Source organism: Natrix helvetica (genome assembly GCF_964273705.1).
Source record: "Natrix helvetica genome assembly, chromosome: 6".
Classification (NCBI taxonomy): domain Eukaryota; kingdom Metazoa; phylum Chordata; class Lepidosauria; order Squamata; family Natricidae; genus Natrix; species Natrix helvetica.
In genome coordinates this window covers 10084714-10111616 of record NC_138553.1, presented here as the reverse complement: position 1 = coordinate 10111616, position 26903 = coordinate 10084714, and the positions used below count along the sequence as shown (strand labels likewise).

The window sequence follows — 26903 nt, the reverse complement described above, 5'->3', positions numbered from 1 at the left end:
GGAAGGAAACAATGGCAAACCAATTCTGAAAAATCTTGCCAAAAATTCAATTTTTTTTTACTACCGGTTCTGTGGGCATGGCTTGGTGGGCGTGCCAGGGGAAGGATATTGCAAAATCTACATTCCCACTTGGGGCCAGCCAGAGGTGGTATTTGCCGGTTCTCCGAACTACTCAAAATTTCTACTCCCAGTTCTCCAGAACCTGTCAGAACTTCCTGAATTTCGCCCCTGGGGAAAACCCTCATAGATTGAAAGAAATAGATGTTTCTAGTTTGTCTGAATTAATCCCAGTTTCTTAATAGCACACTGTTTAAGTCACTGGCAATATGCTTGGCTTCATTAGTTATCTGTGAAACACAACTTGTTGCTTAGTGTGCAAAGCAGATTGGGTTCCCACAAGTGTAGTTGTCCCAGAAACTAATTTGGTAGTTCTGTTTTGCAAATCTAGAAAAATCATCTATAGTTTATGGTTTACTGCTTTGCAAAATCCAAGAGTTCTCCGAAGTAGAACAGAAGAATCCCTAAATTTGTATTAGGTGCTACCTAGGTAACTGCCCTTTTGGGCAGGTATGTTTAAGCCACTCATAATCAGTGCTAGAATTCTTTTTCCAGATTTAAAATTGAGGTGTAAACTGCATCCCAGCTGCCACGAAACCCACTAATTTCATATGTCTTGATGGTGTCATATGGCTTGATTTTGCCTTAAATATGTTAGTTGAAGAGAGCCACCATTCCTTGGAAATGAGGATCCACAGTTTAGTGCCTTTTATAAAGTTAGGCAATTCTTTTTTTGTCAATTTTTTTTATTCTCTTACACACCATTTTAAATATACATTCACATAATTGTTATTCTTCTTTACATTTGTCATTCTTATACATTTATTGTTTCACTTAATAGGTTATAATATACAGTTTGGGCTGCTTTATTTACCATCCTTTCCTCCTGTTGTAACACCACTTTATTTTCCCTTTTTTTCTCCTCCCTCCATTCTCTCCTTCCTTCCTTCCTCCTCTCCTTCCCCTTCCTTCTTCCCTTATCTTTTTCCTACTCCTACTCTTCCCCTTCGTACCCCTCCTTCTCTTTCTCTCCCTTCCATCCTTCTCTCCTTACCTCTTTCTTCTCCCCCCCCCGTCTTTCTTTCATTCTCTCTTCCTCTCTCCCTTTCTTTTTCTATTGTTGTACGTGTCTCTTTCAAATCTCAGTTTATGTTTCTTTGGGAAGTTAGACAATTCTGAATTATTTAACAAACTATTATTCAATCTGTTGAGCAGGCAGCTAGCTTCAGAGCTTTTTTTTTTTTTTTTACACCCTCTCAGAAGAGTGAAAATGATTTCCTGGCTAGTCTCACCCAACACCTTAGGTTAAACGAGACAAGGTTCCCTTTTGGTACACATCACAAAACCCCAGCCATTTAATGGGAGTGACCGACTGGAAGCCGTGTGTGCAAAAAATCCACTGCATTCAATGGGCTGACCACATGATCTCCCCGCCCTATTCTTCTACTCAGAAGAAAGCCTCTTGGAGTTTCTTGGGATCTGACCCGCAAGGTAGCACGCGGCAGCCTTAAGCAGGTACACTCTGCCCCAAAGACTCCGCGGCCGCTGCAAAACGGGTGTCCGGCGAAGTCATTGAGATAGCATCTGCTTTCCTTTGTTCACAACTCCACCTCGCTTAATTGTGTATTGTTTTTACCGGGTTCGTAGCCTGCCTACTGCAGACAGCCTGGAGGCTCTTGCGGGAGGCGATCAAGCGAGACTCCCTTCTCTTTAAGGGAGCCGCCGAAGCACACCTGGCTCCGTGCACGCGCGCCTGTGTGCAAGGAGCCCCCAGCTCAGCCCAGCCTCCCAGGCAAGAGACGGCGGCTGGCCCGGCGCCTGCGGCGGAGGTGTTAGCCAACGGGAAATTCATTGGCTCTTCGGCACCTCTCGCTCGGCCGCCGGGCTCAGTTCCTCATCACCGGCGCAGAGGCTGCAAGCTCGCCGCCTCCGGCTGCCTCCAAAGGAGATCCGGGCTGGCGCGCCCTTGGGATCCCACCTGCCTTTCCTCCCTCCCACCAAGGATCCACATTCCTGGGATCCCACCTGCCCCGTCCCCCTTCGGATCCACTTTCTCCAGTGTTTCGCGGCCGCCTTCTTTGCAGGATCGAAAAACTTTGCAACTTGTTCGCCCGGCGCCTTCGGAGCGTCCGCTTCCCCCTTTTATTTCCCCTCCTAGGGCGACTCGGCCACGAGGAGCTGCCGTCTCCCCTCTTCCCCAGCCAGCGGGCCCGGCGGCGCCCGGCCGCTGAGGCCTCGCCGGGGAAGGATCGCCGGAGCAGAAAGGCGGCATGAGAGAAGCGCGCAGGCGGAGGATCGGGTGCAGAACCGCACATCGCCCGGCAACCTTTCCGCGGCCTCAGTTTCCCCGGGCCGTTTTTTGGACTCGGCAGCGCGTGGCGGGGACCTGTTTTGCAAAACTTAAGGGGGGGGTTGCGTTTCTTTCCTACCCTCTTTTTTATGGAGGAACCTGAAAATACGGGACCCGTGGATTTCTAAACCCTCCGACCCGAAGCGCAGCGACTCCGATTCTCCGTGCCTGCTAAAAGATCCCTCGCGCGCTCCCAACTTGGAAAACCTCAAACTCTTGCGAGCAGCGTTGCAAACGGCGAGACTTTCCTCCCCCTTCTTTGGCAATTCCCTCCCGCGCAAAGGAAAGCCGCCGCTTGCATTATTGGAAGGGGACTTGAGGAAAAGGGGGTCGATCTTGCTTTAAATCTTGCCCCCCCCTTCCCCCCTCCCCTCCCCCGAGAGAGAGGGAGGGAGGGGGAAAAAGAAAAGAAAAGAAGGCTCCCTCGCGATGGCCGCCAGCGGAGACTCGGCCAGCGCCATCCCCCCTCGGGCCGGTTGGACTCTGCGGGAGGACGAAGCCGCCTCGGCAACGGCCGCGGCGGTAGAGGGAGCCGGTTGCAACGGCTGCTGCTCCTCCTTAGCCGGCCCGAAGGAAGTGAAGCAAAGCAGCAGCAGCAGCAGCAGGAGGCGGGAAGGAGGCTCCTCCAGCGGCGAGAGAACTTGCCAGAGAAGGAAACTTCCCTGGGTTTTGGGCGCCGGGTCGGTGGCGCTGCTCCTGACTTTGGGGACCACCTTGGGGCCGGACGCTCGAGAAGAAGCGGGCGAGGAGGGCCCCCCAGGTGAGCCCAGCTGGTCCCCGCCGCCCGGCCCGGCGCTGTGCTGCTGCTGCCTCCTCCTGGCCGCCTACTTCTGGCTGGGACTGGAGCTGCTGCGCGCCGGGCTCCGCTTGCGCACCGCCGTCCTGCTCCTGGCCGTCTGCTGCTGCGGCGGGGAAGCGCTCGCCGGCTGGGCGCTGGGGGAAGAAGATCACCTCTTGCTCTCCGCCGGCTTGGGGCTGTGCAGCCTGGCCGGCTGGGCATGGCTGCTCCTGCCCCGGTTCCGTCACGGCGTCCTCATGCTGGCCTTGACTAGCCTGCTGCGCCTCGCCTCGCTCGGCTTCTTGGAGGGCGTCCGGGCGCCGTGGAGACCTCACCTGGCTTATCTCCTGGGCTTGCTGGGCATCCTCCTGGCCAGCTGCGCTCGGCACGCCTCCGGAAAGCGGGAGGAGGAGGAGGAGAGCCGACCAGGAGCGGAAGGAGCCGAGTCCTCCTCCTTCGCCGCCGCCGCTACCGCTACCGCTACCGCCCGGCCGGCCAAGGAAGACGCGGCGGGCTTGAAGAGGAGGCGGCGGTCCAGCTCCGTGATCTCCGCCGAGATGGCAGGTTGCGGCGGCAAGGGACACCGGAGGACCTCGCTGCCTTGCATCCCTCGCGAGCAGGTAAGCGGGGAGCGCTGCGGGGGAAAGGCGCGGGCGGGCTGAAGTCGGCGCCCGGCTGGGGGGGGGGAGTTTGCAAAAGCCGCGCCGAGGCGAGAAAGTTGGGCGCCGCTTTTATTTTCTTCTCCTTTTCCCTCCTTTGAAAAAAAAAGGGGAAGCGACCCGGAGTGAAAAACCCGCCACAATTTTATTTTATTTATTTATTTCGTCAAGCATGAATTAAATAACAGATGTAAGGATAGGCATGGTTATGAATACATGGAATGGATACGAATACAAGGGAACGTTAGGACAGGGACGGTAGGCACGCTGGTGCGCTTATGCACGCCCCCTTACAGACCTCTTAGGAATGGGGTGAGGTCGACAGTACACAGTCTAAGGTTCAGGTTTTGGGGGTTTGGGGAAGAAGCCACGCGACCCTCGTCCCTTGGCTCTCTCATTCCCCCGAACTCCCCTCGTTGCTTTTTCCCTTGGCCATGCGGTTCGAAACAATCCGGTGGAAGCTCCGATTTGCAGTCCTAAAGGTAGACAATTTGAAAAAAAAAGTAGGGTAATTTAGCCCCCTTCCCTCTCGGCCATTTTTTTTCTTAATGCCTGGAAGCACACGGTGTAACATGGTTGGACTAGATGACCTCCAAGGTCCCTTCCAACTCTGTTACTGTAAAGTTATTAAGAGTTACGTCAGGTCAGAATAAGAAGACTTTTCAGACTTGGTAGTATAGCCCCACCAACCTACTATGTGCAGCCCCCCATGTGAAGAAAATACATAATTTCATTGGGTTGATTAAATGGCAAAAGGCCAGGCAAACATAGGGTAGTGGTGTTGGTTTTTTTTTAATGTTGTGACCACTTTTGAAGAGGACCAGGACCCCCCCTTCCAGGCGACCCCCCCTTTGAAGACCCCTGTCCCAGTCCCGTGTTAAAAGCATTTCTGTTTTTTCATCCTTCCGTGTAAGTTGCTTGTGAGCTTGTCATAGCTCTCTTGCATAACTTTAAAGATCATCCCTCTCTTGAGAATGATTTGAGAGAAGAATTTATCAGCAACAAAAAAAAAAGTATCTGTATGTTTTAAAGGAAAAGGACTTGTTTTTGAACAGCTGGTGCTAATTCTGCACAAACTGATGTATTTACAAATCCAAAGCAAGCAGAAGTTAAGTTTTATTTTATTTTTTGGGGGTGCAAACGAGTTGTACCTTTTTCATGGCAAGGCCTTCAACAACTCAGTTACTTGAGTGTTTGCTTTTTTGCACACTTAACCATGTTATAGTTAGATTTCCGTTGATGTGACAGCTTATGTCGCTGGATTTTCTTGACTGCATCTGTGGTGTCTCTCTTTGAGTTTGGGATGGTTGAGAAACTTTTTTTATAACTTTGAGAAACCAGAAATTGGATTTCTTTGTGGTGAAAAGCTCCAAACAGCCAATATAGAAATGCAATATTGCAAGTTAGTTTTCATCTACTTCATTTTAAAGCTATTTTTCAAGTTTTAAAACTTGCTTGTTTAATTTTGTTTTAAGCAGCCAAGATTTTACTCCTAGAAAAATGTTGAGTTGAAACTTTTTACAATATTATTTAAATTCAAGATAAGGCCATTCATTTAAGGTGATACATACTAACCGGACAGATCTTTAAATGTGAATATTTCAATTCCACTGGGCAGTAGAATAATTAGTTTTGATAATAATATCAGATAATATGATGCGTCAATGGGTGTTTTACAGTAGCAGGTATTTCCACTGGTTATTTTGGAGATGTGAAGCTTTTGCTAAGTTTGAAGAAGAAAACAACTTTAATCACACACTGTGGAAGAAGTTTTGTGTTCTCCCATTTTAAAAAAAAATTTTTTTTTGGGGAATTCATAGTAAAAGATTGGGAGGAAAGGAGAAAATTCTGCAGCTCTAAACGAGGTTTCTTGGAAGGTTGAGTAAAATCCATTAATCTGGTTGTACACTTGCATATGTATTAAGGTAGATGCCATTTGACTGGATATTATTTACAAAAATGAATTTTAACTCCCCCCTCCCCCCCAAGGCAGTGACATTATATTTTTAACAGTTGGCAGATACTCCCCTCTTCAATGCTGGAATTGTTTAATTTTACACTTTTCAGATTGCTTGTCCCGTCTGCTGCAGGTTGTTTGAGGTTTAATTGGTCACAAATGCACTTAATAAATTTAAGGGAAAGAAGGAATACTGACCATATTTCTCAAGAGCAAAAGCCACAAATAAAAATGGATCCTGAAACTTGGATTCAGTCCTCAATACTTTGTCATATTCCTTTGTGCCACAGTGGGAGGGAAAATAAAAAAAAAAAATGAAACCATACATTCTTAATTAAAACCAAGGGGTGGGTGGGAGGAGGGTGAAAGTATAGCTATTATATGAGTGATGTCAACCATATGTATTTTTTAAAAATACATGTCATTTGGGTGTAGTATATGGGTCTGGCTGCTATCGCTTGCTTACACAAACTTCTCGATATACCTTAATTTATGTGGTAAGAAAAATAAGTATCCTTAATTGGGTTTCCAGTCCTCTACATCGAGCTAATTATGCAACAAGAATTAAATTAGGGCCATTAAACAACCGTGCTATTCAGCAGTCCCATTTTTCAGATTGTAGGGTATCTTAAATCTCTGTAGTTGATTCAGCCAACTTGAGGAGTGTTATTTGGAAATGAAAAATTGGATGGTTGCAAAATAAAATATATGTTACCAAAAGGGGAAAAAAAACCTAGTAGTTTGCATTTAACCTGGGAATATGTAAATTTACAAAGTTTAGTTTCAAAGTTTTAAACTCCCGCCTCTTTCTTTTTTGTATTTTAAAAGAACTACTGTACTTTATGAATTATGTTAAAGTTTTTGATTGCCCTGAACTGCAAAACTTCGACATTATAATAGTTCTCCCTTGTCCTGTGTAGAAAACAGTGTTATGAAAACACAGTAGGTGTTTTTACATATTCTTGTAAAAGAACATCATGGTTTGAAATTAAACCCCATCTTGGGAAATGAAAAGATGCAGATTTTTAAAAACCGGGGTTTCCTCTTAAAGTTTGTCAAATGATGTGAACCCCTCTGGCCTGAACATTGAATTTACAGCACTAGGAAAATCAGGAAGTAAGTATATGAAAGTACTTGAAGAAATCATGAAGATGAAAGTTAGATATAGTTCTACTATATATTTTAAAAACTCACTTTTATTATGATTGACCTTACATTATCAATGCACACAAGTTAAAGAAACTTTTTTACAATGCAAAAAAGTACTTGAAATTAAAAAAAGAGAATCTCTTGTGTAAGGATAATGCATTGTCCAGATTTTTGAATTTGAATACCTTTCAAAATTAAAAGAAACCCACTTAGAAATAAAAAAACAGATTATTACACTCATTTATCAGGCAAGAGAAAGATGTTTTGAGAAATGGTGTTTATTATTTTTTGAATAACTCAAGATTGTAGAATTTTAAGTTTTGGTGTCTGATTCAGGGTGGAAAAGAATCCATAAATTCCCAGACAGTTAGTGGCTCCCTGACATTATTCAATAATGCTCAGATGTGTGCAATATACAACTGTTTTCAAGGATAAGAAAAGCGGGTTAAGACCAAAATGGCTTGAAGCTTTAGAAGCTTGGCTTCCTCGTTTGTAAGAAGTTTTTGGAAAAAAAGTTTTGATAAAGTAGGTAGAACAAAATAGCAATGCATTTCTGTCAACAAGCACAAATGTTGTTGGGCTTGGGATGAATCCCATTGGATGCACCTAATTTGATGCTGGAGTGGAATGCATGTTTCTGTGGTTGATAGTGTTGTTAAAGAGTCACATGGAGGAACTTGGTTATCTAAAAAGGCACCTGTCCAAAGGTATTCACTAGTATAGTTAGATCTGCACAAACTGGCATGCGTGAGTATAGATGTAACCTGGCAGCAGTGTTGTAAAATTCCAACATTTCCCATTTTAGGAGGTTGCGAGTTTGGGGATTGTAATTAGATGATTGTTGATCGCTTAACCTGGTTTATGTTAGTCTGGGGGAACCAGAAGTTGTCCAGGTGTCAAGAGGTGTGGGGGGAGGTGTGATCACAGAGGGTACCATTTAAACCAAAAAATAGCAAATGCATCACAAGATGCTGAGTCTTTGAATGGATCAGGAGGACCACCCCAGTTTCTTGATTTTATCTGACATTTCTTCAACTGCAAAGAGACGGCCTGAGGGATGGTTTGTGTCGCTAGAGGTTGGTATTTAATGATCATTAATACATGTAGTGGCTCAGTGGCTAAGACCCTGAGCTTGTCAATCAGAAAGGTCGGCAGTTCGGCGGTTTGAATCCCTAGCGCTGCGGAGCAGAGTGAGCTCCCTTTACTTGTCCCAGCTTCTGCCAACCTAGCAGTTTGAAAGCACATAAAAATGCAAGTAGAAAAATAGGGACCACCTTTGGTGGGACGGTAACAGCCTTCCGTGCACCCTCGGCATTTAGTCATGCCGGCCACGTGACCACAGAAATGTCTTCGGACAGCGCTGGCTCTTCGGCTTTGAAACAGAGATGAGCACCTCCCTAGAGTCAGGAACGACTAGCACATATGTGCGAGGGGAACCATTTACCTTTACTAATAAAGGTGGTCTCTTCCAGAAGTTCCAGAATGTAGTGTAGATGGGTTGCAGCTCCCTAAGTTCTTCATTATCTAAAAGTGCTGGTCAGGAAATAAAAAAAACAAACATTGGGAGGAGCAGAAAAGTGCCCATCACTGTTGCGTGTCCTTAAAGTTTGGCTTCGATATTCAGAGACCACAGGAAGTTGCTTTTTACCATTTTAGGCTATTTTATGTCTTTAGCCTGATATTGTCTTGCATGAATTGAGTGGCTGCCGAAAGGCCCTTCTTCATCATATGGAACTTGAGCTTCTCTTTCTGGAAATGTCTGGAATTTATTGCTCGAAAGGAAAACACAGGCCTTAAGAGTGGCCACCTGTTTTCGTGATTGGGCTACGTATTTGTGGGTTTGATGTCTAGTCCGGGATATGCCTAAAAAACACACACCCAACAATCAATGCTCAAGACTGTTCACTAAGCAGAGATTTGAAATGTTTCCTGTTGTCCTAGCCCACATTCTTGCCCCAGAACCAGCTGTCCTACTTCTTTATAAGGTTCATACAAACACTCGTTGTGCATAACAACAAATAAAAACTTGGACTTTGGACATGTGTGCAAGTGGACGTGTTGACTTTATAACATTAATGAGGTTCACTCATTTTTTTTTTGCCTATTGTGACCCCATTGCCCTAGAAGTTAAAGAGGATATCAAAATTATATTCCTTAAATGTCTTGCTTGCAATGCTAGGCAATTGCTCTTTTGAATTGGAAATTGAATCCGCAGTCCTTCCATAAATTGAGCACCACTAATAATGGTGGGAGATAACTTCTCAGTTCAACTAGAGCAAGGGTGTCAAACTAAAGGCCCGTGGGCCAGATCCAGTCTGCATGGTGCTTAGATCCGGCTCGTGGGCCCCCTGGAAACAGTGAAGGACTGACCCGCGGTGCCTCTGACAGCCGCATGTCGTCTGTCCGTCCCCCAGCTCCGTTTTCGGCTGTGACAGCCTCCTGCAACCCTCTGCCAGTGAAAACGGAGCTCAGGAGGGCGCTCGGGCAACCACAGGTGCCTGACACGAGTAACATCAAGCTGGCCACGCCCCCTGCCTTCCCAAGGTCAAACACAACCCTGATGCTGCCCTCAATGAAATTGAGTTTGACACCCCCTGAACAATACGTATTGCTTTTCTAAATGGTAACCAAGCCTTCCGATGGTGGTCTGCCACATTACATGTGCTTTACAGTACAGGCAGTCCTCAGTTTATGACCACAACTGAGCTCAAAACTTCTGTGGCAAAGCGAGACAGTGGTTAAATGAGTGGTTTGACCCATTTTATCATGGGGATGCGGCAACGGTTGTAAGGGTGAAAAATGGTCATGAGTCACTTTTTTCAGCACTGTCCTAACTTTGAGCGGCTCTTAAATGAATGTTGGGAAGTCGAGGACTACTTGTAATGGATCTTCAAGCTTGTAGGCCCATTGAGGTCATCTGAGGCAAACAAAAATGTTCTACCCATTCACTGAAAAAATGATCCCTTAATCTGGATGAAACAGGTTGCTTTGGATTTCCTTACACCACAGGCTACTAAATAGATAAATAAAAAAGTTGGTTAACGTTTCAGCCAACAATTCTCTTTGGTTTGTTCTTCTCACCCAGTTCTGGAACTACCATATAAGTCAGGAGGTTAGATGTTTGCCACGTGCCCCTTTCTCCATAGTGAGGGGAGGAGTATCCAGGATGGCCTGACCTTGTCCTCTCTTGATTGGACTGAGTCAGATAAGCTCTTTTAGCCACACCTTGCTCACCAGGCTCCACCCAGTTATCGACTCAGTCCATCAACGGGTGGCTGGGTTCATCCTGAGATCCTAAAGAAACGTAAAGGAAAAAATTTAAATTGCTGCAAAAGCGATCGAAATTGCCTCCACGCTGCCTGATCAATCACTAGAGGCTGAGGAAACCCCCAGCGGGGGTAGAAAGCCCACGCAGCAACCGCTAAGGCGGCGCGCAGCCCAGGTCACAGAGCGAGACCCAGGGCACTAAGTGAGGACTCTCACCAAAGACAGGCAAGCGAGCTCCACAGTAACAGTATATTGCGAAATTGTTATGTTGTTTGTTGAACTGTTCTGTTGAAGTAATAAATAAAGGTTTGAAACTAAAATAAAGTCTAGAGTGGATGACACAGCGAGTCGGATAGAGGTCTTCGCCGATAACTGGGTGGAGCCTGGTGACCAAGGCGTGGCTAAAAGAGCTTATCTGACTCAGTCCAATCAAGAGAGGACAAGGTCAACCCATCCTGGATACTCCTCCCTCACTATGAGAAGAGGTGTATCAGGTAAGTACCAATGCCCCTTTTAAAAGAAAATATTTTTTTTAATTTTTCCATAACCACTCTTATATCGCTAATCTTACAGTGTGTCATCTGGATACAATCTTTGTCATCATATTTAACAGTTACATCATTTTAATCTATTTTTATCTTACCTTTAATTTACATTTCAATTGGCTTTTAATTCAGCTCCTCCCCTATAATTCTTTTATATATAGTTCTTTTCCAAATTATTCAATTTTCTGTTTCTTTTTGTCTATATTGATTTTCTACCCAGTGATGAAAACATCCCCATATCTTATAATGCTCTGATTCTTCCTTCTCTTTAATTACCAATGTTAATCTGTTCATTTCTGCACAGTCTAATACCCCCCTTTAAGATAATTCTGATTATGTTAAGAAGTTCAGGAGATATTTCTACCACTTTCAGTCACATCCTGTGTATGTTTACTCATAGTCATACTGCTACTCAACACCGTACCTGAGTTCCGTGGAATTTCTGCCATTTCAAGACAATCCATTTCTATCACTTTACTAGCCCCTGCCAGTTATTTGCTCTTGTAGAAATATTCAGGAGGCAATTCCTGATATTCTTGAACTCCACTGCTTTGCAGGTTGATTAATTTCTGTCTGTCTCTGTCACTTCTCCTAACTGGGATTATGTTGGTAATTCTGAAATTAGAACAAATGTTCTCGCATTTCATTCGGTTTCTCAGAAAGCATGTTGAGGTTATGAAGGGGTTTTTCCCCATCTTTTTTATATATTTTGAAATCCCTCTTATTTGTTTGTGATGTTAGGGGCATGCTGTGTTCTTTACACCAGTGTATGATTCCTGTTTGAATGATCTTACATTTTGAACATTGTCATGGAGGTGGCATCTAAACAAGTAGGAAAGTAAGATTTAGCCACTTCCAAAGTTACACATGAAGCTGGAGACTAAAAGAAAATTCAAAAGGTTTGCCTCAACATTTGCCATGAATTTTGAAATCCGTTTTGATGTCCCTTCCTTCTCATACATAAAATTGGCGTCTGCTGCATTTAAGGCCTAAAAATTGTTAGATATTATTACCACAGCGAACTGATTTTATATTATATATCTACTTGCACCATTCTGCATGACTGGCTGGGGAATTGTGGGAGTTGAAGTCCACAAGCCTTAAAGTTTCCAAGTTTGGTGAGACCCCTGATTTAAAGTAACGGTTCTGAATTCTTTTAAAAAGAACATCTAGGTTTCAAGTGCTTTTGCTTGCTACTCAAGTTAAAGTGTGTGTGTGTGTGTGTGTGTGTGTGTGTGTGTGTACACGTACATGTAAATGGATAAAGCATAAAATGTGAAAGGTGGTGGCACAGCTTACAAACACAAAATAGTTCATAAAACATGTAAGATGACAACATCGTTTATATGAAAACGTTGAGACAGTTTAAAGAAAACAAGTCCTGGAGTGGAAGAGTGCCTGAAATACAGTGCAGCCTTTTATCTGTTGTTAAATGATGTGCAAAGTGAAATACGGGCACTTTTGAAAGTGCTGAACTGAAAGGAACTCACTGTGTGCAGGAGTTTATGTCAGTTGTGTAAACACCTAGGATGGGGATGCTGATGACATGCGTTGCAATTTTCTGTGCGAGGACGCGGTGGGGATTGGTATTCCTCAATCTACGGAGTATTACTATGACCGCTTACAAAAAACAAGCTTATTTTTCCCCTTTCTATATACTCCTTTGGAAACCTTGGTGCAGGAGTATTTAGTGAGAAACTGACCTATCTCTCCATTCCCCCTTATTTGCTAGTACAGGTAGTCCTTGACTTATGACCACAATTGAGCCCAAAATTTAGGTTGCTAAGTGAGAAATTGTTAAAGTGAGTATTGGCCCATTTTACGACTTTTCTCACCACATTTGGTAAGTGAATCACCCTGAAGCTGTTATTTAGTAACACCGTTGTTAAGTGAATTGACTTGGCTTCCTAGAAGGTTGCAAAAGGGGATCACATGACCCTTGGACCCTGCAACCGTCATAAATATGAACCAGTTGTCAAGCATCCAAATGTAAATCACATGATCATGGGGTTTCTGCAACGGTCGTAAGTGTGAAAAATGATCAGAAGTCACTTTTTCAGTGCTGTTGTAGCATCAAATGGTCATAAACCAACTGTTGTAAGTTGAGGACTACCTATAGAGTAATATCTTGCTACTCAACTGCTTTAAAACTCATTTAATTTGATATTCCACACATTCTGACATGAAAATTTTGTCCCAGTACTCATCGTTTGTTGGGTACTCAACGCACAAGCTAGAATTTGTTGATTTTGGCTGCCTTGTGTCACACCGCGTTATTTCTTATGGGAAAAATTTCCTTGGTACTCATCGTTTTTGGTACTCATCACGCTTCCTGGAACCAATTAATTATGAGTACCAAGGTACCATTGCAATTTTAATTTAAAATTTGAAAAGAGCTACCATGCTTTTTTAGGGACACAGTGACTCATAGACTAAGACGCTGAGCTTGTCGATCAGAAAGGTCTGCGGTTCGGCGGTTTGAATGCATAGCGCTGCATAACAGATTGAACTCCCATGATTTGTCCCAGCTTCTGCCAACCTAGCAGTTCAAAAGCATGTAAAAATGCAAGTAGAAAAATAGGGACCACCTTTGATGGGAAGGTAACAGCGTTCCGTGCACCTTCGGCATTTAGCCATGCCGGCCACATGATAGCGGAGACGTCTTCGGACAGCGCTGGCTCTTCGGCTTTGAAACGGAGGTGAGCACCGCCCCTTAGAGTTGGGAACGACTAGCACATATGTGCGAGGGGAACTTTTAACTTTACCATGCTTTCTAAATTTTCATCCAGTGTGGTACAAGGTAAAGAAAGTCAAGCTTGATTACAGGAAGATTTTTTGGTTATGTAATGGTAATGGGTGGTGGGCCACGGGCCTGGCATTGCTTGATCTTCCCCAAACTAATGCTGAGCAACTCTCCTCTTGCTTAGCTTCTGAAATCTGCAATGTCCTGCCTCTGGCCAATGCTCGGTTTACTCTATTATATTTATTTATATTATATTTTAATTAAACATCAGTCACATTACTTTTGATCCCGCGCTACCACTTCTTTCTTCTTATCTATCCTCATTTTTGGAGCGCAACCTCTATTGTGCCCCTGAAAAGACAAGTCTGGCCCTCCATCCAAGAATAGTGGTCCCTCTTAGCTTAGACATGGTTTAACGTCAATAATTTTGAAGACGGCCAAGTCCACATTTTGGATAGAGAGGACCATTGGTTTGAAAGAGGGGTAAAAGAGTCCAATGGGAATAGCTCGCTCTCAACAGAAGGAGAGGAATGTGACAGCACCTACTGGTATCTCTTGTCTACATTGCAGTCCTTTCAGCAGTTCCAAGAAGAATCCACAACCAATTGCTCTCTGATTCAGGTGAACCTGAGGGCACAGATAAACCCCCAAGTGACCCCAAGAGCTCTCAGAGAGAGTGCTAATGACCAGATCACTGCAAAGAAATACAATCCTTCAGTCCCTCCCAATCCTACCAGAATCTGTTCTTCCATCCTCCACATCCTCCTGTCTCAACTGAGGAAGCTTTTTGGATGAGAAACGAAATGCCGTCTTGGTCTAAAAAAGTCCTTTTGAAAAGAAGCATCTTTAAGTCATCTATGACCTGGATAACTTCCTCAGACATTTAATGTCAGTACTGGGCAGTGGTGAAATTCAATTTTTTTTACTACCGGTTCTGTGGGTGTGGTATAGTGGGCGTGGTGTGGCTTGGTGGGTGTGGCTTGGTAGGCGAGGCAGGGAAAGGTTACTACAAAATCTCCATTCCCAGCCCACTCTGGGGCCAGCCAGAAGAGGCATTTGTCGGTTCTCCGAACTACTCAAAATTTCCGCTACTGATTCTCTGAACTACTCAAAATTTCCGCTACGGGTTCTCCAGAACCTGCTGGATTCCACCCCTGCTACTGGGGAAAAGATGATCTGCAAATATCAGATTATAGGTAGTCCTTGGCCCAGGACCATCATGGAGCCTGCCTATTACGCTTGTAAGTCAAAACTGTTGCCAAAGATTTTATAGCTTGTTTTGCAGTGGTCAGTAAGCGAATATGGTGTCGTTAAGCGCATTCTGTGGTTCACTTTGGACAGGTTTGATTGAAAACCGGAAGTGCGGTTTGCAGAATGAAATACGGTCCAGCTGTCATGACTTTGAACAACCCTAGCTCAGCAACCAGTCCTAAATCGAGGATTACCTGTACTGTAATTCATTTTGACATGTCCCTAAAGAACACCTGAAAACTTCAGTTGATTCCCAGTGCAGTGTATGCTAAAGGTTTGGACAGGTCTAACACTACTGCTACACAGTTGCATTGATTTGGTTGTTTGCTTCCATGTGCAATTTAATGTCCCAGTTGTTTTCTCCCTGTCTGGCTTGGAATCTGGCCATCTTTCAGATCACCCATTCCAGGTAGCATCCGATCCCATGCATAAACTGCATCTCCCGAGGACCTCATACTGGGAGATCCAACAGGAAGACATTCACAGCTAGGCATTCCTTGCTGCCTGGTGCTGTCCCTTCTTGAGCTGAAAACAACTCCTTACTTTGTGGCTTTTGGGAGACTTACAAAAACAGGTTTTTCCAGAAGATTTGGAACCTCTACAAAGTGCTGTGAAGAAATATTGACAGATTTATTCCATTGTAATGTGCTGGTGCTACTGAATTGTTTCAAACTGTTTTTTATGATGAATATTTTGGACTGTAAACATCTTGGGGTCATCTGCAGCCAAGGCCATCTAAAGTCACCTGAATGCTCAGCATTTTAATCTGTCACGAAGGTTAAACTGAGAAGTGATGCTTGATTTTTGCAGTGGCCATGGCTGGCTAGGCCTTTAAAAGATGGTTTGTGGACTATACTGGTAAATCAAGCAAGAAGGGATTTTTCACAGGTCTGCATTTTGAAATTCTTTTGATAGTAACCTGCTAGGTGTTTGTTAGCAATAAATAGCCTCTAGATTTTCTTGTACAACATTCAAATTTTATGCCAAGTAGTGCCCCTTAAAAGAAAATCCTATGTATATGTATATACTATTAGTGGCTACCTGTCACCACCACCATCATCATTATTATTATATGATTGTATCACAGCGGCCAGTTGTTTCGCCGGATTTGGCATTGATTACTAGTCGGGCCCCACCCAGGGGCCTAGGACGTCATAACGTATTTTCGTAATATACGTGCAGATCCAAGCAGTGCAGCTTTTTGCATTTGACTGATGGCGATTTTGTCAAGTTTTAACTGTTTTAAATGTAATTCCAGTGCTTTTGGAATAGCACCCAGTGTGCCGATTACCACTGGAATTACCACTGTTGGTTTGTGCCATAATCGTTGAATTTCAATGTTTAGGTCCTGGTATTTTGGCGATTTTTTCATGTTCCTTCTCGTCGACCCTGCTATCACCTGGTATTGCGATGTCTATGATTGTAACCTTATTTTTCTCAACCAGTGTGATGTCTGGTGTGTTATGCGCCAGTATTTTGTCTATTATTAGGTTAATCTTTGCTGAGATTCAGACTTTGGGACTGGTTGGTAGCTCAACGGCTCAAGTCCTAACCACGGATTTAGGAACGGTTAAGTCCATGTTGGAGGATATAAGTTGTTCCAAGTAGAGTGGTTTTTTTGTAGAGTCAGAATGTTCAAGTCTAATAAATTTAGGATTTCCAAATAGCGAGGGAGCCCTTTAGGTATTGCTCCAAGGGCTCCAATTACAATCGGGACAACACTCGATTTCTTTTTCCACAGTCGCTCAACTTCAATTTGCAAGTCCCGGTACTTTTGTGATTTTTTCTTGATGTTTATCTTCAATTCATGCATCACCAAGTATTGCAATGTCAATGAACCAAACAATGCTTTTTCAACTATTATTAATGTTGTTATTGTTATTATTGTTATTGTTGTGGTTGTTGTTAAATTTATTTGCCACCTATCTCACCATGGGCTACTTTAGGTGGCTCACAACCACATAAACAACGAAGAAATAGAAAGGAAGTTTAAACAAAGCGAAAGTAAAATAATAGAACAATAAAACAAACAAGGGAAAGAAAAACAAAGGAGATATGTTTATGCTTCTTTATGGAAATGGGTGAAGGAACAGCTGACAAAATTACAAGAGGTTCTTTTGTAGAAAAATGGACGGCACTGTGAATCATCCAAATTATTTGGATTGGTTTGTAGAAGTGCTGTTTCTTCTGCATTTTAAACCATTCTCATTCAAGTTGGGTAAAAGAACCTTTATTCCCCCCCCCCCCCAAAAGAGAAAAAATCTTTGTGATCCTTCATTGCCCGGGATTTATGTGAGTGTCCTTTCTTCCTCCTCCAGATTTTTTCTTCAGAATCGCAACCTCACTGCTTCCTATACTGTACAGGTAGTCCTTGACTAACAATCATTTCTTTAGCAACCACTGGAAGTTACAACAGCACTGAAAAAAGTTGCTGACGACTGTTCTGGCCGAGGCTTCCCGAGAGCATGAAGCAAACTCCTTGTCCTGGCAAAAAAACCTTTTATTAATTTACAGTGAATTCTGTTCATTCACAGCTGGCAAAGTCTTTCAAGGGAGGATTTACAGTCACAGGCCTTATCTGGCTTGGAGAGCTGTCAGGCCGATATCTGCAAAACTTGGCAAAGCGTCTCGGAGAGTCATGAATCAATTAAGTAAACTCCACTCCCCATTTCGCTCCTCTTAGACTTCCTCTGGGACGGGTCATTCATCATCTGGCCATACTCCCAAGTCGACACATGTTCTTTAGTTGTTCCCTTCCTCTGGCAACTCTGCGCATGCGTGTATTGGGAACAGGCTCCAACTGTTCTTCTGCCTCACTGATGTCTGACTCTCAAGGCAGCTGATAACTACAGGTGGTCCTTAACTTGCGACTGCAATTGAGCCCAAAATTTATGTTGCTAAGTGGGAAATTTGTTAAGTGAGTTTTGCCCCATTTTACGTCTTTTCTTGTCCCATTTGTTAAGTGAATCGCTGCAACCGTCAGTCCGTTGTCAAACATTAGAATTGTCAGCGTTCCAAATACCATGCATGAATAAATCAAAGTCCAAGGCAGAATCATCCTTAAAGTTACAATTTAATTTTACAGGTATGTTGGCACATCTGTGGAATTCCAACTCTGATTTACATCCTGGAATTCCACCTAGTTGACTACTGCAACGCTCTCTACATGGGGCTGCCCTTGAAGAACACCCGGAGGCTTCAGCTGGTCCAGAATGCGGCTGCGCGGGTTATCATGGGGGTACCTAGGTGCTCCCATGTTACACCCCTTTTAGGCGGCCTGCACTGGTTACCGGTTGTCTTCCTGGTGCGATTCAAGGTACTAATTATGACCTTTAAAGCGCTCCATGGCTTAGGCCCAGGGTACCTTCGAGACCACCTACTGCCACCAGTAGCCTCCCACTGTCCAGTACGATACCACAGAGTTGGCCTCCTCAGGGTGCTGTCGGCCAGACAGTGTCGGCTGGTGACCCCCAGGGGGAGAGCCTTCTCTGTGGGAGCGCCTTCCCTCTGGAATGAGCTGCCCCCGGAGCTTCGCATAATCCCTGACCTCCGGTCCTTCCGATGCGCCTTAAAAAGTTGGCTTTTCCAGCAAGCTGGCCTGGCCTGTTAATTTTATTTAATTTTTTAAAATGTGAGTGTTATATAAATTGGGTTTGTTTTTGGGACTGTTTCTAATTTCCTTTTAACTTTTGTACTATGTGTTTTTTAATGCTGTACGCCGCCCTGAGTCTTTGGGAGAAGGGCGGCATATAAATCTAATAAATCAAAATCAATCAATCAATCAGTTGAAAGTTCATGATCTATCCCCACACCCATAAATCCATCACATGGCCCAATCTTCTTCTTCCACGCTGGCATCTCCACCCAGCTTCTTCCGGTCAAATGTCGAGGTGCAGAGACAAAAGATGACCTTGGCTTCTAGAAAGGAATTTTTTATTTTGACAAGAATATGAATCACGTGACCATGGGGATGTTGCAATGGTCGTAAGTTTAAAAATGGTCATAAGTCACTTTTTTCAGGTCCACTGTAACTTTGAATGGTCACTAAGCGAACTTTAAGTTGAGGAGTACCTGCACAGTGATTCGTTTAACAATTGTGGAAAAAAAGGTCCTAGAATCGGGTTTAACTCATTGAACAATTGCTTAACAATAGAAATTCTGAACCAAATTGCGGTCGTAAGTCAAGGACGATTTTTACTTTCATATATAAGAAAACATCATGTGGGAGCTTCTTCTGTGATGTTAAATCAAGAAATTCTGGAGCCAAGATAACTTCAGAGAGATGGGAAAATAACTAACAAAAGCCAGCAACCGTTGGATCCTCCCTCGTTTTGCAAATGATAAAGCGAGCTCAAAAAACTCTCTTAAAATAATAACGTTAAAAAGATTGCAATCACCGTGAGGAGATGAGGTAAAAAAACAGAAATTGCTTTTACAGGAGGGGAAAAAAAAACTCTCACAAAACTCTGAAAGATTTCAGGACAGTCTTAGACTTTATAAATAACTCTTTTCCATTGCATTCTGAATAATTTGCACTGGGCAAATTTTATAGAAAAATAAGTATTTTTTTAAACTTACAAATAAATAAATAAAAGACGGGTGGAAACTAATCAAGGAGAGAAGCAACTTAGAACTAAGGAGAAATTTCCTGACAGAACAATTAATCAGTGGAACAGCTTGCCTCCAGGAGTTGTGAATGCTCCAGCCCTGGAAGTCTTTAAGAAGATGTTGGATAGCCATTTGTCTGAAGTGGTGTAGGGTTTCCTGCCTAAGCAGGGGGTTGGACTAGAAGACCTCCAAGATCCCTTCCAACTCCTCTTCATATTCTACTCTACTCTACTCTACTCTACTCTATTCATATTCTACTCTACTCTACTCTACTCTACTCTACTCTACTCTACTCTACTCTATTCTAAAACAATATTTCTGGAAAGAGAAGTTGGTTAATCTTTTAAGAGCCTTCATCTGTTTTTAGCAAACTATTTCTTCCTAATCCATGTGCCGAGTAAAATGGCCCATCTTACATTACTGTAAAAAATAACTTCCGTGTTTCCCCGAAAATAAGACAGGGTCTTATTTTCTTTTGGCTCCTGAAATAAGCGCTTGGCCTTATTTTTGGGGAGGACTTAATATTTTTGGGGTGCAGGAGGCGGCGAGTGTGGTCACCTCATGGCTGCTGCTGTGTTGCAATATTTTCAGGGAGGGCTTATTTTCAGGGGAGGGCTTATTGTAGTGCATGCGCTCAAAAGCCCAGTTGGGCTTATTACCTGGGGAGGTCTTATTTTCGGGGAAACGGTATTTTTTTTTTCTGTTAAGAAAAAATGACACCAATGAACAACTAAACCATAAAACAGCATTTCTTCCCTTATCATATTCATGGTGACTCTAAGATGAGCTTCCAATTTTAAAGTTAAACTATAAGAGGGGGAAAAAAAATCTTATCCTTTCAAGCAGATTCAGTGCTCGTATATATTTGGCGGTTTTGCCTTCAGCCATGTTGATGCATCTCATCGCCCAAAACTTGAAAACTTTCCCCCAAGCTTTACAAGCTAAGAGATTGGTCAGGCTGGCTTCAAGGATGAAGGGGTTGAGGTAGTCCTGATCATATGACTATATTGGAGCCTGCCTATTATGACTAAGTCATGGCAGTTGTTAAGTGAGGTGCCCTCAGGATTGCCCCACACAATGCTTGTTTTCCTTGTTATTGTAGTTAACCTGGAATATGGGGTGCCTCAGAGGGAGTCACGGTGACTTCAGGCAGGCGTGCCAGCTCTATTCTGATTAAGATCTGATAAGTTCTTTTGTTCAGCTCATCATTTGAATAGTAACTGAACAAATGGTTGTAAGTCAAGGGCTACCTATTTTTTTTCAACAGAGCCTGACTTTAAAAAAAAGAAGAAGTTAAGTTGTCCTGTCCAGAGAAAAAAAAATATCACGGAAAACCCTGTTTTCTATTTATTTCTCCAATTTATATAGCAATAACACTTAGACTTATATACCGCTTTGTAGCGTTTTACAGCCTTCTCTAAGCAGTTTACGCAGGTAGCATATTGCCCCCAACAATCTGGGTCCCCATTTTATCGACCTCGGAAGGATGGAAGGCTGAGTCAATCTTGAGAATTGAACTGCCAAACTGCTTGCAGCTGGCAGTCAGCAGAAGTAGCCTGCAGTACTTCATTCTAACCACTGCCCCACCACGCCCATGTCACCAAACAAATGACTTTGGGCAACATTCAACAAAGTTTAAACAATCCAACACCTAAAACCATTGTATCACTATTAATTATTTTAAAAAAACATTGAAAATTACCCCAAAAAGGACCATAAAAAGAAAGTAAGAAGAAAGAAACAGAAGACGAAGGGATGTTAATAATCACGGAGACATTTTATGACTGCTACAGTACCACGCCTGTTTCTTTGGAAGTAAGTCCTACCAAATTTGGTCGATACTCAATAGGCTTTTGGGATCAGAAGTGGATCCCGTTGTTTTCAGTGGGAACTCTTGTCCCCAAATAAGTGAGTTTTAAGATTGCAGATCAAAGAGGCGAAGATTGTTCTTGCCTTTGCCAGCTTTAAGAGGAAGGCTTGCGCGTTTCCAAGAGGCACGCAGGAAGAAATACAGACGTGCTGGCGGAAAAAGAGAGTGCTCGACTTCTTTATTTTTTATTTCCAGCTGTTTGACTCAGTGAGCCAATATTTAACAGTTCATGGCAGAACCGCTGCTCCGTTTGTTCCACATACAAGAAACGTTAGCTTACAGTGCTAACACGAAGCTGCTGTGCGGCCGTTCCTGGCAATTCCTGTAGCCCAGATGGGTGTTGAATCTGTTTGCTTTTGAAATTGATTTTGCTGTTATTTTGCAATAAAATCTCCTTTCTGTGCTATGTTCCCAATTTGGAGGACAAACCAATTTATTGTCAATGTTTACTTGAACGGATTGGTACAGCTTTCACACTTGGAAAGCCGGCCCACTCCTTTCAGCATCATCGGGAACAGTGCACTTCCCTGTTTTACAGTGTGTATATATATATATGTATATATGTTTAATAGACTCCGCGAATTGGCCAGGAGCCTGGATTACTGGCTGGCTGCCGTTTTGTAAATACAATAGTTGATTTTGCTGAAATCACTGGGCTTAACTCTGTGGCAGGACTCATTTGACACGATCAGCAGCCTTGAGATGATAATTTTCTGGGGGTTTAAGCTGTTGTTGAAGGAAAGAGGGGAAAACTACACGGGGAGGTGAGTTCTCCCTGCTTGCAAAGTACAGATAAATCATAATCATGCTATGGTGGATTTGACAGCGATTTCAGATATTCTATGATCCAAAGCACTTTGAGCTTAAATTCAAGCCGATGGATTTAAATAAAGCAGAAGTTTTCAAACTTCGCAATGCTGTGGCTCCTCTCCACTCCTCCGTTACCGCAGCCATCATACAATATGTGCATATATGTACCGGTAGGAGAAGGGGCACGGTGGCTCAGTGGCTAAAAGGCCGAGCTTGTCGATTAGAAAGGTTGGCAGTTTGGCGGTTCGAATCCCTAGCGCTGCTTAACGGAGTGAGCTCCCGTTACTTGTCCCAGCTTCTGCCAACCTAGCAGTTCGGAAGCATGTAAACATGCAAGTAGAAAAAATAGGAACCACCTTTGGTGGGAAGGTAACAGCGTTCCGTGCGCCTTCAGCATTTAGTCATGCCGGTTACATGACCACGGAGACGTCTTCGGATAGCGTTGGCTCTTCGCCTTTGAAACAGAGATGAGCACCGCCCCTTAGAGTCGGGAACGACTAGCATGTATGTGCGGGTGGGAATCTTTACCTTTTAGGAGAAGGGATGGAAGAACCTAGAGGTGGATTGAAAAGAGGGACCAGCCTAGAATCCTTACATAGTCACAAAAGAACTATGTCCAACCCCTCCTTTTGTGCTGTTGACCCTCATCTAACTCTGAAGCAGGTGCCCATCATTAGTTGAGAAGGGTTTTAGCAAAAAATCAGTTTAATTGAACCTTCGTGCCTAGACCTAGCTCTTCTGTGCCAGACATGACGCCCTCCCCTCCCAAAACGAAACAAATTAATTCATTGGGATAAGAGTAGGGCAAGAAATAGATGCATTGTCTTTAGTAATTAAACTTCAATTTGTAGAGCAAAGCAAACAGCAGCAACACAAAAGATCATGAAATAAAACTGCAATTGAACGTTTACAGGGGACGTACAATGATAAAGGAGGCGCACTCAGCCTCATTGTTTCGATGGGAAGCCTTGCCTGGTTTAGTGCATCTCCCGAAATTTTTCAACCCGCTTTTATTTTGATCAATATTTGCTCTATAGAGCAGCCACTGCGCAACTGCTGACTTTGCTGCCGGCTTGTCCAGGCAGAGAAGGAGTAGGGTAACATCTGACCGAGATTCAACATTGAGTGTGTATGCATGCCGTGAGCCTTTGCACAAATAAAGGAGACCAGTTTGAACTCACCCTGAGCTCGGCTTGCACAGATTGATTGGCTGCTTAGGAAAGAAAAAATAACCCAACAATCTCACTGTGCACTTTCCTGCCTTGAAAAGCTGACTCTGGGAGCCTAACCAGCTCTGACCTTTAAAAAAAGAATTGCAGTGAATGCAAATGTTTGCGAAGACCCCAATTTTTGGAGCTTAAGCAGAAACAGTTGGAGGGGGAATCCACTTAAAGTGCCCCCTTTGATTTTCTCAAACAAACAACCAACAAAAAGAAAAAGGCAAATGAAAATGCTGAAGCTGGAAAAACCTAGGCTGTTGCTGGTTTGCATACAGGTAGTTCCCAACTTATGTCCAGTCGCTTAGTGACCATTCGAAGTCAGGACAGACCCTCCCCCAAAAGAGTTATGACTCATTTTTTTAAAAGTTCCGATGTTGCGTCTCCCCCTGCCTTAAAGGTAAAGGTTGCCCTCGCACATATGTGCTAGCCGTTCCTGACTCTAGGGGGCGGTGCTCATCTCCGTTTCAAAGCCGAAGAGCCAGCGCTGTCCGAAGACATCTCTGTAGTCATGTGGCCGGCAGGTGTACGGAACGCTGTTACCTTCCCACCAAAGGTAGTTCCTATTTTTTCTACTTGCATTTTTACATGCTTTCAAACTGCTAGGTTGGCAGAAGCTGGGAGAAGTAATGGGAGCTCACTCCAGCACTAGGGATTCGAACCACCAAACTGCCGACCTTTCTGATCGACTACCAACTTCCCCTGCCTTACAGAAATGTAACCAGAGTTTGGCCACTCTGCAGTAGGCCCACATTTAAAGTCATTTGCCGTTCTCCTGCAGTCATGTGACCGCAATGTAGGATTGATGAAAAACTGACCCATAGTGAACAATGGGCTCACTTTACAGCCTCTTCATTTCCTTTATGACCTCCCTGTTCTCTTTAGAACAGCCACATTTGATTTATGACTGCGGCACTTGCTTAACAACCGCAGCCAAAAAAGATTCTCCCAGTTTCTGTAACTGTTTTTTCCCTAGGCCATCCATCTGGTTAAACTCACAAGATTTGTTTCTCTCAATTTTTTTTATATTTTATTTTATTTTATTATTTTATTTATTTTATTTTATTTATTTATTTTATTTATTTTATTTATTTTATTTATTTTATTTATTTTATTTATTTTATTTATTTTATTTATTTTATTTATTTTATTTTATTTATTTTATTTATTTTATTTATTTTATTTATTTTATTTATTTTATTTATTTTATTTTATTTTTTTATTTTTTTATTTTTTTAATTTAATTTAATTTTATTTTATTAATGTATTTTTATTTATTTATCTATCTATCTATCCATCCATCCATCCATCCATCCATCCATCCATCCATCCATCCTTATGTAGTGTATATTGGAGGTGGAGACCCTTTGAGAGCTGAATGCAATGAAATTTCATTTTGATGTATGGCGATTAGTGTTCATTCAAAGTGACAATTAGTAGTATATTCTAAGGATTCTTTGAAGGATGATGAAAACAGCTCCGATCTGCTTTATGACCATCGTGATTTATGACCCTAATTGCCAGGGTCAATTGCATCATAAGCTGAAGACTACCTGTATATGCTGAACTGTAGGATTTGCATGATTTGTTTGCTTCAGAATAACGTACCGAAAAATAACTATTTCGGTCAGTAAAGGATGGGCAACTTTTCCATGGGGCACAACTGGCTGTTATTAGACTCCACACACCTCAAGTGTCCCCGAGTCCCTTTTTGGGAGAGGGGGCGGTTTAGAAATGTGAATAAATAATAATAATAATAATAAGTACAAAAGCTAAAGTTTATTTCGTTTGATGTGACGATAACCAGGAAATTTTGTATCCTGTTTAAAGTAAAAATTTGGTGAAAGTTTTGAGAAGCCTTGATGGATGCCATTGTCAACCCTATCAACTTCCTTCATCTACCTTACACGAAGTACACCTAAATAACTATTCTGGGCAGACATATATATTTTTAAATAATCTAATTCCTCCTTCTTCAAGCAGATGCTTCACTTGCTATTCACAGGCTGCCCTGGTGCTTTTCCAAATATCTTCCAAAGCAGAATGTATTGATTTATGAGGATTGTTTTGATTCTCTTCATAAAAAATTACTGTGGAAAAGACTATCTTTCCAAGTATGTCTGAACATTCTTTCTCTAATTCTGAATCGTTTGCTACGACTGCCAAGTCATTAAAAAAAAAAAACACCCACCACTGGCTAACAGGTAATTTGTCTTTCTTTCTTTAAATTTAGCCATCCCACAAAGTTCTGACGTAGTGTATTTTCCAAAAAGTCATCGCTTACATCAGGGGCGTCCAAACTTGGGAACTTTAAGGCTTGTGGACTTCAACTCCCAGAATTCCCCAGCCAGCATTGCATTGCTGGCTGGGGAATTCTGGGAGTTGAAGTCCACAAGCCTTAAACTTCCCATGTTTGGACACTCCTGGCTTACATAGACTGATGAGCAGCCATTTTGCAAGATTGATTTTCTGTTTCTAAGCCCCTCCTCTTCCCCGCTCCCAAATCCACGTGGTTTATGATGCAAAATGGGGCTTGGTGTGCATGAATTCAGATGGAAGCATAAGGTGTTCCTTCATTTTAATAAGAGTTTAGATTGCAGTTCTCTCTCAAAAAAAATCTACTTTTGTGTTACTGTCTTCTCATAGCTTGCCACCTCTGCAGATCTCCCTAGGTTGAATTGGACACGTTTTATACACCCTGCAGAATCTGAAAATGCAGCAGGTTTGAATGGTGGGAATTTCTCTACAAGTAGTCCTTGACATAATTAAGAACTGTTGCTAAACAGGGTGGTTTCTGTTGTTAAGCAAGGTGGTTGTTAAGTGAGTTATGCAAGAACAGTTTTTTCCCTGAATGCCATCACTCTGCTAAACAAATATTTCCCTCACCACTGTCAAACTATTCACTAAGTCTGCATTACTATTAATCTTCTCATCGTTCCTATCACCCATCTCCTCCCACTTATGACTGCATGACTGTAATTTTGTTGCTTGTATCCTTATGATTGATACTGATATTGATTGTTTCCTGATTGCTTATTTGTACCCTATGACTATCATTAAGGGTTGTACCTTATGATTCTTGACGAATGTATTTTTATTCTCTTATGTACACTGAGAGCCTCTGTACCAAAGATAAATTCCTTGTGTGTCCAATCACACTTGGCCAATAAAGAATTCTATTCTATTCTAGTCTAGTCTATTCTATTCTAGTCTAGTCGTCTAGTCTAGTCTAGTCTAGTCTAGTCTAGTATTTTATGACTTTTGAGGCACGGCTGTTAAGCAAATCACTGCAATTGTTAAATGAAGCATGCAATCTTTAAGCAAATCCAGTTTCTCCCATTAACTTTGCTTGTTGGAAACCAGCTGGGAAGGTCTGAAATGGTGGTCTCACCATCTTGCCCCTAACGTGCTATCCCCCACTGCTGATGCCTCACTCCCCACTGCTGATGTCCCTCCCCCAACGACGGCCCCGTCCTCTGATGGTGATGATGCCCCACTCACCCGGTGAGGTTATTTGCGGGTGCAACCAGACTTCGACTGCCCATAGGTCAGATGTGATGCTAAATCTCAACAGAGGTCATCGAAGCAGGTTGAGATCTTGTGAGAACTCTGGTGAGACACTGGAATCTTGGGAACTTTGCA

At 43.0% G+C, this 26903-nt stretch overlaps 1 protein-coding gene across 2 annotated transcripts in view; it reads left to right on the top strand.

Moving 5' to 3' along the window:
* The first annotated feature begins 609 nt into the window (after nt 1-609).
* PDE3A (phosphodiesterase 3A) overlaps nt 610-26903 on the top strand; it is a 277932-nt gene continuing 251638 nt past the window's right edge. The window contains exon 1 of one of the 2 annotated variants that reach the window (XM_081957782.1): nt 610-3805. In XM_081957782.1, the coding sequence (XP_081813908.1) occupies nt 2837-3805 (969 nt within the window). In that variant the 5' untranslated portion in view covers nt 610-2836. The remainder of the gene's footprint in view (nt 3806-26903) is intronic. The other variant, XM_081957783.1, reaches the window with a different exon arrangement.